The sequence below is a fragment of the Anabrus simplex genome, chromosome 2, assembly GCF_040414725.1.
Source record: "Anabrus simplex isolate iqAnaSimp1 chromosome 2, ASM4041472v1, whole genome shotgun sequence".
In the NCBI taxonomy this organism is placed as follows: domain Eukaryota; kingdom Metazoa; phylum Arthropoda; class Insecta; order Orthoptera; family Tettigoniidae; genus Anabrus; species Anabrus simplex.
This window is the reverse complement of record NC_090266.1, coordinates 121,237,027-121,247,752: the sequence shown is the minus strand read 5'-3', so window position 1 is coordinate 121,247,752 and position 10,726 is coordinate 121,237,027. Positions and strand designations below refer to the sequence as shown.

The window sequence follows — 10,726 nt, the reverse complement described above, 5'->3', positions numbered from 1 at the left end:
GGCCGCCTGGGCGAGGTACTGGTCATTCTCCCCAGTTGTATCCCCCGACCAAGAGTCTGAAGCTCCAGGACACTGCCCTTGAGGCGGTAGAGGTGGTATCCCTCGCTGAGTCCGAGGGAAAAACCGTACCTGGAGGGTAAACAGATGATGATGATCATAGTCGGTACAGTAAAACTGAATGAAACATAAATGATCGGAAATTGTATTGTCTATAACTTTTGTTATGTAGTACCGTAGTTTTCGATAGCACCAATAACATAGGTACCGGTATTTAAAATCCAGTTTTAGGTGCCTTCCCCTAAACTACCATTTCATCTCGGGGAAAATAAAATTATTTACAGCCTAGACTGTAGTTCCTTATCCCCGACTCTATATAGCGGTTTTCATTAAATCCTGTTAACCCATTTTCTCGTGGCTCGGCGTTGATACGGACTTAGGAACAAAAATACAAATTCATTAATATCTGTGTTATCAGAGCCAGTACGGTAAAAATGTACCGGTATAAGGCATAAATGATTGGAAATTGAATTCTATATAACTTTAGTCATATAGTATTTATCGATAGGACCGCTAATAATATAAATATTCGATAATTAAATTGAAGGCCTTCCCCTAAACTACCATTTCACTCAGCGTGAATAAGATGATTTATAGCCTAGATTGTAGCGGCTCATCCCCCGACTTAACATACCGATTTTCATTAAATTCTCTTCAGCCGTTTTCTCATGATGCGTGTACATACGTACATACATACATACATACAGACAGACAGACAGACAGAAATACCATTCTTTTCAAATTCTGAGCAATGTACAGACAAAACTCTTATTTTATATATATAGATATTGCTTAAGAATAAAGGAAAGTCATACTTTAAAACTTTAAAACGCCGGGCTGAGTGGCTCAGACGGTTAAGGCGCTGGCCTTCTAACCGCAACTTGGCAGGTTCGATCCTGGCTCAGTCTGGTGGTATTTGAAGGTGTTCAAATACGACAGCCCCGTGTCGGTAGATTTATTGGCACGTAAAAGAACTCCTACGGGACTAAATTCCGGCACCTCGGCGTCTCCGAAGACCTTAAAAGTAGTTAGTGGGACGCAAAGCAAATAACATTATTATTATTATTATTATTATTATTATTATTATTATTATTATTATTATTATTATTATTATTATTATTATTATTATTAAAACTTTAAAACACGCTGCGCTACCGAGACACAGTGTTGGCTTCACGAAAAGCTGCATCGGCTATCCTCTTTGGGCTGCAACTCGTTGGCTGAACGGTCAGTGTACTGGCCTTCGGTTCAGAGGGTCTCGGGTTCGATTCCCGGCCGGGTCGGGGATTTTAACCTTAATTGGTTAATTCCAATGGCACGGGGGCTGGGTGTATGTGTTGTCTTCATCGTCATTTCATCCTCATCACGACGCGCAGGTCACCTACGGGTGTCAAATAGAAAGACCTGCTCCTGGCGAGCCGAACCCGTCCTGGGATATCCCGGCACTAAAAGCCATACGACATTTCATTTCATTTGGGATGCACCTCGCGGAAATGCTTTATGGCTGCACCTCGACATTCCCTCGACAGCAAAACAAAACAAAGCTTCTTCTTCTTCTTTCTCCGCACGTGGCGCGAAGTCGCTAGGTAGGAGGTACTATACGTCGAGAGTTCTCGAACAGTCCCGAACATACCCGATTATTGGCTGCACCTCGACATTCCCTAGACACAAGTGGTCTAGCAGAGGAGACGGTACACGACAGACCTTATGGAAAGAGAAATTCGACATCAGCGACCCCACTTAGTGGGGCTAATAATGCTGAAAAAGTAATTGCGGGGGATCGAGAGAAACCAACAATTGAGATGCAACTTAGTTTTTGTATTTTCGTATTTTCACTCGTAACGCTGAACTACATATATTACTGTCGCTCATACTGTGATTGAGATCGATTTAGTATACTTACCGTAATGAATACGATCCCCGTTTAGGCCTACATGTAGTATTTGAGTATCGTATTGAATCCGTCAGGCAACGTCGACGTATACAGACGATGCAGAATTGTAGTAAAATCGATATCACCTCTTAGAATTTAAAAACGCCAAATGAAGTAGAAGCTCAGGACATAACTTTCAGTTTTGATAGTATATGTGATATTCTAAATGTCATAGATAGAACGCACATTCCAATTTTACCCCCAACAGAAGGTTATCATGATTTTCTTAATCGCCAGTGCTGGCCGTCTTATAATATGATTGTACTTGTTGATCATTTATACACGTAAATATATTTACTCGCTTATTATATTTGTTATTTTGACAGAACATTAATGATGATGATTTTGTCAGAACAAACATAGAACAAACGAGTCGTTTTCAATACGATTTCAGTACGATCCGCGTTTACATGGAACTCAATTCGAACCGAGTACGATACGATCCCAGATTTTACCGTATCGACCCTGAGACTCAATCTGAACTCTGAACTGAGTTCCCCCGTTTACATGGCGTTTTCAATACGGGAAGTGTACTCGGATCGATCTGAATCCTGCATGTAAGCGTACTATATATTTCAGTACAAATACAGAGCAGTAGGGCCTACTTGTACAAAGAATATTGTGTCCATTTTGGAAACGAGACGACGATCATTTCTGCACAGACCGAGTGGCCTTGGTGTTAGGAGCACGCAGCTATGGGCTTCCATACGAGCAAAGCCAATTGAAAAAAAAAAAAAAAAAAAGGAAAGCATATTTCTACGACCACAAACTGGGGAAAAGAAAAAGTGAAATTTTACGGTTTTTATCTAAGAAATTTACTTCCCATTGACCAGCAATCCCTAAAAACTAAAGGCATACCGTAGTTAATTTGGTGTGTCCGAGGAATATTTATACCACATTTGGGAAAGATCCAAACCTTTTTAGGATTGCCATTGCAAGATCTACAAACATCGACTACTACGCTTGGCTCCTAAATTAGTCTGCTTTACATCGCACCGAAGCAGCTAGGTCTTGTGGTGACCGTGGGATAGGAAAGGGCTAGTTATGGGGAAGAAGTGACCCTGGCCTTAATTAAGGTACAGCCTCAGCATTTGCCTGGTGTGAAAATAGGAAACCACGGTAAACCATCGTCAGGTCTGCCGTCAGTGGAGTTCGAACCTACGATCTCCCGAATGCAAGCTGATAGCTACGTGACTCAAACCGCACAGCCACTTGCTCGGTGCTCCGAAATTAAGGAGCTCGCTGTTTGAAAGTATGGACCTAGCGTCGCTCGGCAGTTATTGTTGTTATTATTATTATTATTATTATTATTATTATTATTATTATTGTTATCATCATCATCATCAAGTCCAGCTCCATGGCTGCCTTCTGGCCTCGAGGTACCGGATTTGATTTCCAGTAGCGAGCAAATTGGTTGCACGGCTCCGACCGCGTTGCAGTTTGCTTGCATTCGGAAGATGGTGGGTTCGAACTCACTGTCGGCAGCCCTGATTCGTACATTCACATTTTCTCACCAGGCAAATACTGGCGCTGTATCTTAATTATGACCACGGTCGCTTCTCTCTCAGTCCTAGCCCTGGCTTATCTCATCCTCGACATGAGACCTATTTGTGTCGGAGCGACGTAATACCAAAGGTTGTGATTCCCGGTCAGGTTTTGGGATTTTAATCACGAACGGCCAGTCTCTGGGACTGGGTGTTTGTACTGCCCCCTCACAAACAGTTTCCTGCAGACGGTGGAGGATAAGCCTTACAAGGCTAGTAACAACTACACAAATAATTATTATTATTCTACGATGATCATCTTGTTTTCCTCCTTGAGTTAACGTTGAGACTGATTACCAACAGTAGGCCTACTCACTGCGGTCAAAGCCTTTACCTCTATAATTATTTCCTGGCTCAGTCTGGTGGTATCGAAGGTGCTCAAATACGTCAGCCTTTTGTCGGTAAATTTACTTGCACGTAAAAGAACTCCTGCGGGACTTAAGTTCAGCATCTCTCCGTCTCTGAAAACCCTAAAAGTATTAGTGGGCGTAAAGCCATTATTATTATTATTATTATTATTATTATTATTATTATTATTATTATTGTACATAGGTACGTTAGTGCCTCCTGCACAAATAATTTGAAGACAGTTGAGAGTGCATGTCAGCCGATTTGGCCTTCAAGGAGTCATTTACGTAGATTGTTACCTTAACCTAATCGTATAATGAGCGTTATCTAATTCCTTCAGTAAAGAACTACGCAGTACAATGAGGGAATGTTAATCCTTGATAACGAGACTTTCATTCGTATTACCCTGATATCAGCAGTCAAACTAAGAACTTGGAACTATGATGGAGAATCCGACGAGGTAAGAAGACTTCATTTATCGTATTATAGTCCATTTCTTGAAAACTGTCACCTTGTTGTTAATATCTATAAGGAAACCTCGTTGGCAAAAAAATAAAAATAAATAAATAAAAAAAAAATAAAAAAAATAAAAATAAAATCTAGCGCTACACTTCAGTTTACTTGTGGTGGAAAAACGAACGAGCTAGGTTTAGGTTTGACTACTTAGGCGTACACGGAATACTCATCAACTCATTTTTCAACTTTTGACGAAATCTGGTGTGTGATATTGTTTCAGGTTCAGATGATAAGTGATTTTGTACTGGGTTCACATATGATTTCGATACAGCGTTGGAATGCTTGTTCGTGACAGTTCGTACTCATCTCCTTAACAGCGCTATTGCTCATTCCACGTTAAGAAAACAGTATTGCTCTTATGGACCTACAAGGAGTGAACACTCCCCCTCTGAGACACCCATAATTCCTCGTGATTAAGGGATACGGTGTTATACTGTACTTTGTAATGTATTATGAAAGGCGGATAAAAAGGATGAGGCATTTTTGCCCGTGAGTTATTAAAATAATTACAAAACATTGCCTTTTTCATAAATATGTTTCTTAGGGAGGAAGCACAATGGCAGGAACAGCAACCGCTCGGTTGCCTTCCTTCATTTTCCTTCTTCTGTGTTGCCCTGGTTGAAGCATCGTGTAGTCCCTCACTCTGTGAACCGCCGGCAGCTCACGTCTCTAGTGAAGTTATCTACAGTATTTATTTGTTGCGTGTGTGTTTTTAGGCTTTAAATCGGTGCGTAGTTGTTTTGTGTTGAGTGAGAGTTGGCTGTATATTGCGTAGTATTTCTGTGCGTTCTATTATTTTCGTACTGTACAGAAGTTGTTACTGAAGAGTTCGCTGTTGTGGTATGCAGCGATACATCGTGGAATAACTTGTGCTTGGTTTTGTTATTTAGCTGTTCTTTCTTAAGCGCATTTTAATTTTACTACTCTTTTTTTTACGAGCGCATTTAATTTTTACCATTGTTTTTTTGAGAGCGAAACGACAGCACAGTAGTACCCCGCGTTGCCTGGGGAAATTTATTAAATGCAATTAAATGCATCCCTCACCCCTCGATTCCATAAAAATATTATTTTTCTATTTTCTCCCCAATTTGCCTTACACTTCAATGCTGAGGTTTTTTATGTGCCGTAGTTTATCTCTGATTCTATACAAACAAAAATAGCCCCTGTAAACACCCCGTCCCGTTTAGTTCATAAACATAAGTTTCAGCTTAGTTTCTTCCGCTTTTTATCTTGAACTTAAAATACCGAATTTCACAAATTTATGTGCTGCCGTTTTCCTGTCATGCTGTTGAGCGGAGCCGTTCGATATGGCAACCCTGTTGTCATAAGAGCAATACTGTTTTCTTAACATGGAACGAGCTATAGCGCTGTTAAGGAGATGAGTACGAACTGTCACGAACAAGCATTCCAACGCTGTATCGATGTCATATGAAAACCCAGTACGAAATCACTTATTATCTGAACCTGAAACAACATAAACTACAGTAGTTCCAAATGGGATGTTGTTATGATCATAGACAATGACACCTGAATACCATTGCAAGATTGCTGGCTCTGTTCCCTTACTCATTCAATGGTATGGGTACCGTACTTGTTCAACGCCCTTCTAGAGATATAGATATTAAGAGACGCCGAAGTGTCGGAATTTTGTCCTTCACGAATTCTACAAAGTGGCGGAAGCTGCCAACTAGGAGTTACAAGATTTAAACACCCTCATATGTTTCCATCCTCACCTGCTACAGGACAAGAAGTACCGGTAACTTCACTTACTAGCTCCACCTTCTGGAACAAGCAATAATCTTACTAATATAATAATGAAGTGGTGTCTGACTGTACTTTCGTTTATTTGTCGTGATTTTCTGAGGGTTGATAGTAGGCTATACACGGTGACAAGACGATACCCATCATTCTTGAACATTTTGTCTGTCTGTTATTGGATTTGGATTGAATAAACGCAAACAATACGGTATTAATCCGTTTCTTTTGAAACTCGCCGTCCGTCTCCGGCTTAGAAGGGTCGGCGTTTGATTTGTGGGTGCGTCGGGAATTTTATTGTTAGATAGTTAATTCCCATTGGCTCGGGGACTGGGTGTATGCGCTGTTTCCAACGTCCCTGTACACTACAGCGCTATCCTTACAATAACACGCAGCCCATACACGGCAGATGCAGCCCACCCTCGTCGAAGTGTCTGCCTTACAAGGGCTATATCACGCTGCAATAGCCACACAAAAGTATTATTATTATTATTATTATTATTATTATTATTATTATTATTATTATTATTATTATTACACCGCTTTCCCATACGTGGGGGTCGAGGGTGCAAACAGTGTTGAACATGAGGATTTTGCCCTATTTTACGGCCGGATGCCCTTCCTGTCGCCAACCCCATGTAGAGGGATGTAATTACTATTGCGTGTTCGTGTGGTGGTTGGTAGTGTAGTATGTTGTCTGAATTTGAAGAGGAGCGTGTTGTGACAAACACAAACACCCAGTCCCCAAGCCAGAAGAATTAATCAGACGCGATTAAAATCCCCGGCCCGGCCGGGAATCGAACCCGGGACCCTCCGAACCGAAGGCCTCAACGCTAACCATTTAGCCAAGGAGTCGGACATCATCATCATCATCATCATCATCATCATTGTAATTCCACCGCATTTCCCACACCTGTGGGCTCGAGGGTGCAGTGTAGCACATGTGGATTTGGCCCTGTTTTACGGCCGGATGCCCTTCCTGACGCCAACCCTATGTAAAGGGATGTAATTACAATTGTGTGTTGCTATGGTGGTTGGTAGTGTGGTGTGATGTCTGAATTTGAAGAGGAGAGTTTGGGGACAAACACAAACACCTAGTCCCCGTGCCAGAAGAATTAGTCATAAGTGATTAAAATCCCCGGTCCGAGCGGGAATCGGAGCCCAGGACCCTCCAAACCGAAGGCTTCAACGCTCTCCATTCAGCCAAGAAGTCGGACATTGTTATTATTACTATTATTATTATTATTATTATTATTATTATTATTATTATTATTATTATTATTATTATTATTATTATTATTATTATTATAGCTGCCTCTGTGGATCAGTGGTAGAGTGTCGGCCTTCGATTCCCACGCCTGAGTTCTTGTTACTCGTTGTAATTTTTCAAACCTTATTGGCATCGTTGTTCAAACACCGTCCTTTGTACACTTGTTTCATGTGCTGTTTTCATATTTACGTTTTGCACATCTGATCGGGAAGTTAAGGGTAACGCGCTAACTATACGCTGCCTGGCTGCTGGTGCAGCTCGATGCAGACCGGTTGTTTCACGTCCGCTGCTTCGCTCCTCCCTACCTCTGCGTCACACTCCGATACTCCTGTGGCACTTCTAATTTTACGACTATTTATTAGTTCAATTTTGGCGTTTAAACTTGCGCTGGGCACATGCAGTTTTCACCTTAGCATTCTACTGCCTCCCACGAATATTCCTACCAAATTTCAACCGAATCCGAGTGTAACACATGTATGTGTTCCCTCGTCAGTCCATTAAGTAGGGCCAGAGAAATGACTTTTTCAACTTCAAGAATACCGTGTTGCAGGTGGAAAGAAGTGACAAATATTACTTCAGTAACTTCCCTCGCGGGCCACCGATACCACGTCCAGGACAATGTTGGTCTCTTGATAACAATAGTGGTTGTATCTGGTAGTTTCTTGCCTTCTGCTTGCTGTGTAGAACTGTAGAATTCAAAGCCATTTGAACTAAACTTTTTAAAATCCTTCATTGCAAGATTTTATCTTTATTGATCATTGCTCCACTGAGTCCGGCTCCATGGCTAAATGGTTACCATGCTGGCCTTTAGTCACAGGGGTCCCGGGTTCGATTCCCGGCAAGGTCAGGGCCTGATTGCATGTGTTGTCTTCATCATCATTTCATCCTCATCACGACGCGCAGGTCGCCTACGGGAGTCGAATCAAAAGACCTGCATTTGGCAAGCCAAACTTATCCTCGGACACTCCCGGCACTAAAAGCTATGCGCCATTTCATTTCATTTAATTTCATTGCTCCACTGAGATTTTTGAATTTAATTTCCTTGCACCCGCTCCTAGGGTAACTCGAGCGCCTCATGTATTGTTGTGAAACTCCAGTTGAAGCAGTGTACCAATTTGAGGATACAGTAGTAGTGTTCCATGTTAATGTGTAGGCATTCTCACTGTAATTTGCTGTGTGGAATCCAAACCCATCCGAAGTATCGTATTCTAGCATCACACCCTATTGTTCTGAGATCTCACTTTTAGTGGTCATCTAACTGTGAGCCTGCATTCGGGAGATGGTGGGTTCAAATCTTACCGTTGGCAGTCCTGAAGATGGTTTTCTGTCGTTTAGCATTTTCATACCAGGCAAGTGCTGGGGCTATGCCTATATTGAAGCCACGGCCGTTACCCTACCAATCGTAGTCCTTTCCCATCCTTTCATTGCTGGAAACCTTCGATGTGTTAGTGTGTTGTTTAACCACTCGCAAAACCATTCTAGTGGTGTGCCATTTGGAGGCACCAGTATTATCAACAAATCAACAGAAGCCAACATATTCCAACCTTGTTAAAGAGATACTGGACACATTTTTAAATGGTTTTAGTACTCAGCCCAAAGGCTGGTTGAATCCTAAACAACTCCACCCTCAAATCTCATACATGATCTGGGCATCACTGAGGAGGCATACAAGGGAAATGAGGAGGAAGGTAGTTTCCCGTTGTTTTCCTCTCTGAGCCAGAAGTTGCTATTACATATCAGTCTGCTAAGCCTACTGAAATGCACACCACAACCGACCCCTTGAGCGACATTTTCACACAATTCGTAACAGGCATGGGCGCCCATAGGACAGTTTGTAGGGGGGGGGGGGTGAGCGGCTAGACCTGGGGGTATGTAGTATTTTTAATATTTTGGAAGATGAATTTCAACTTGTATTCCATGGTAGAATACCACACACGGTATCCCCTACGACTACTACGTAATACCGATTTTTAAACCATTTTCATGAAAGAAAAACAGCTCACTATATTAGACTTTTTTCCTTTCCCTGAGAGCTAGGGAGGGGGGGAGGTGCATCCCCTCCTTGCCCCCGGGTATGGGCGCCTATGATAACAGGGACTGGCTGCATCAGGATTGACATTACTAGCATTGCTCATAGCTCAGTCACTTTCATCTTAGCAAAGCCAAGGATGAGACTGAAACATATCAATGAAAGTATCCAATTTGTTCTAGCCCATGTCAGGAGACACTGCATTGTAAACACGAGGTAGGTCTCACCAGCGAAGGCAATCGGTTCTATAAATTGCCACAAAATTAATTTCTCTGTGTGTGATACCACAGGCAAAATCTGGTGTACTATAAAATATACAACAGCAATAACGCATCTTATAACATTGTCACTGTATTCAAAATCAAGAATATTTGAAGACTACGTCAAGTCTAATACTCTATGTGTAACTTACGTGTGAATTACCAGGTACTCCTCATTGGCATCGTTGTCATCTTTGTATGTTCAGAATTCTTCATTATATAAGTATTGCAATTTCACAATAATATGAGTATGTTATGATACATTTCCTCACAAGTAATTTCCTATTGTAACTTTTCAGCATGTTCTAGGTATACACATTGTCAAAAGAAAAAATGCTCACGAAGGAGGAATTGTCGGAATAGTATGAAAAATTATATGCATTATTGTATTGTAGATATAAGTAAGGGATTATAATATCGGAGCAAAATGTTAGTTTATTGTGGAAAATTGAACACTTAAAGAGAGACTCCAGTACCCTGTAGGTCTCTCTCTGGTTTGGATAAAAGATGGGATTCAAGCAGGCATAAATGCATACTGAATTTTTATGGTATCTTCAAGAATATCTGTCCCTGTCCATATGCGCTACAACTGGTCCTCTAGATCGTGTAAGCCCCTAGGCCGCTCAAGTTGGCACCGCAGATGGTCTCAGACATGTTCAATGAGCGATAAATTTGTTGTTCGGTCAGGCCATGGAAGTTTGGCCATATTGGGGAGGCATTCCTCTGATACCCTTAACTTATGTGGCCGAGCATTATCCTGCCGGAAAATGCCTCTTGGATGTCCTACCATGCAGGGCAACACATGGCTGCAGTATGTCCTGCACATATTGCTGTGCTGATAATGCCGCACTTATCACTAGTAGGTGTGACTCTATATATGTGATGACCCCTCAGACCAGTACATCAGCAATGGGGTGCCATCACTATAGGCAAACCGATTCTAGCCTGCATCAATCCAAGTTTGTCATTCACGTCAGCACTGTAAAAGGCGATGTCGATGATTGGGTGTCAAAG

At 41.8% G+C, this 10,726-nt stretch overlaps 1 protein-coding gene across 2 annotated transcripts in view; it reads left to right on the top strand.

Moving 5' to 3' along the window:
• The first annotated feature begins 4,271 nt into the window (after nt 1-4,271).
• LOC136864969 (vesicular glutamate transporter 1) overlaps nt 4,272-10,726 on the top strand; it is a 209,119-nt gene continuing 202,664 nt past the window's right edge. For both annotated transcript variants that reach the window (XM_068226485.1, XM_067142378.2), the window contains exon 1: nt 4,272-4,342. In XM_068226485.1, coding sequence (XP_068082586.1) covers nt 4,323-4,342 — 20 coding nt within the window. In that variant the 5' untranslated portion in view covers nt 4,272-4,322. The remainder of the gene's footprint in view (nt 4,343-10,726) is intronic.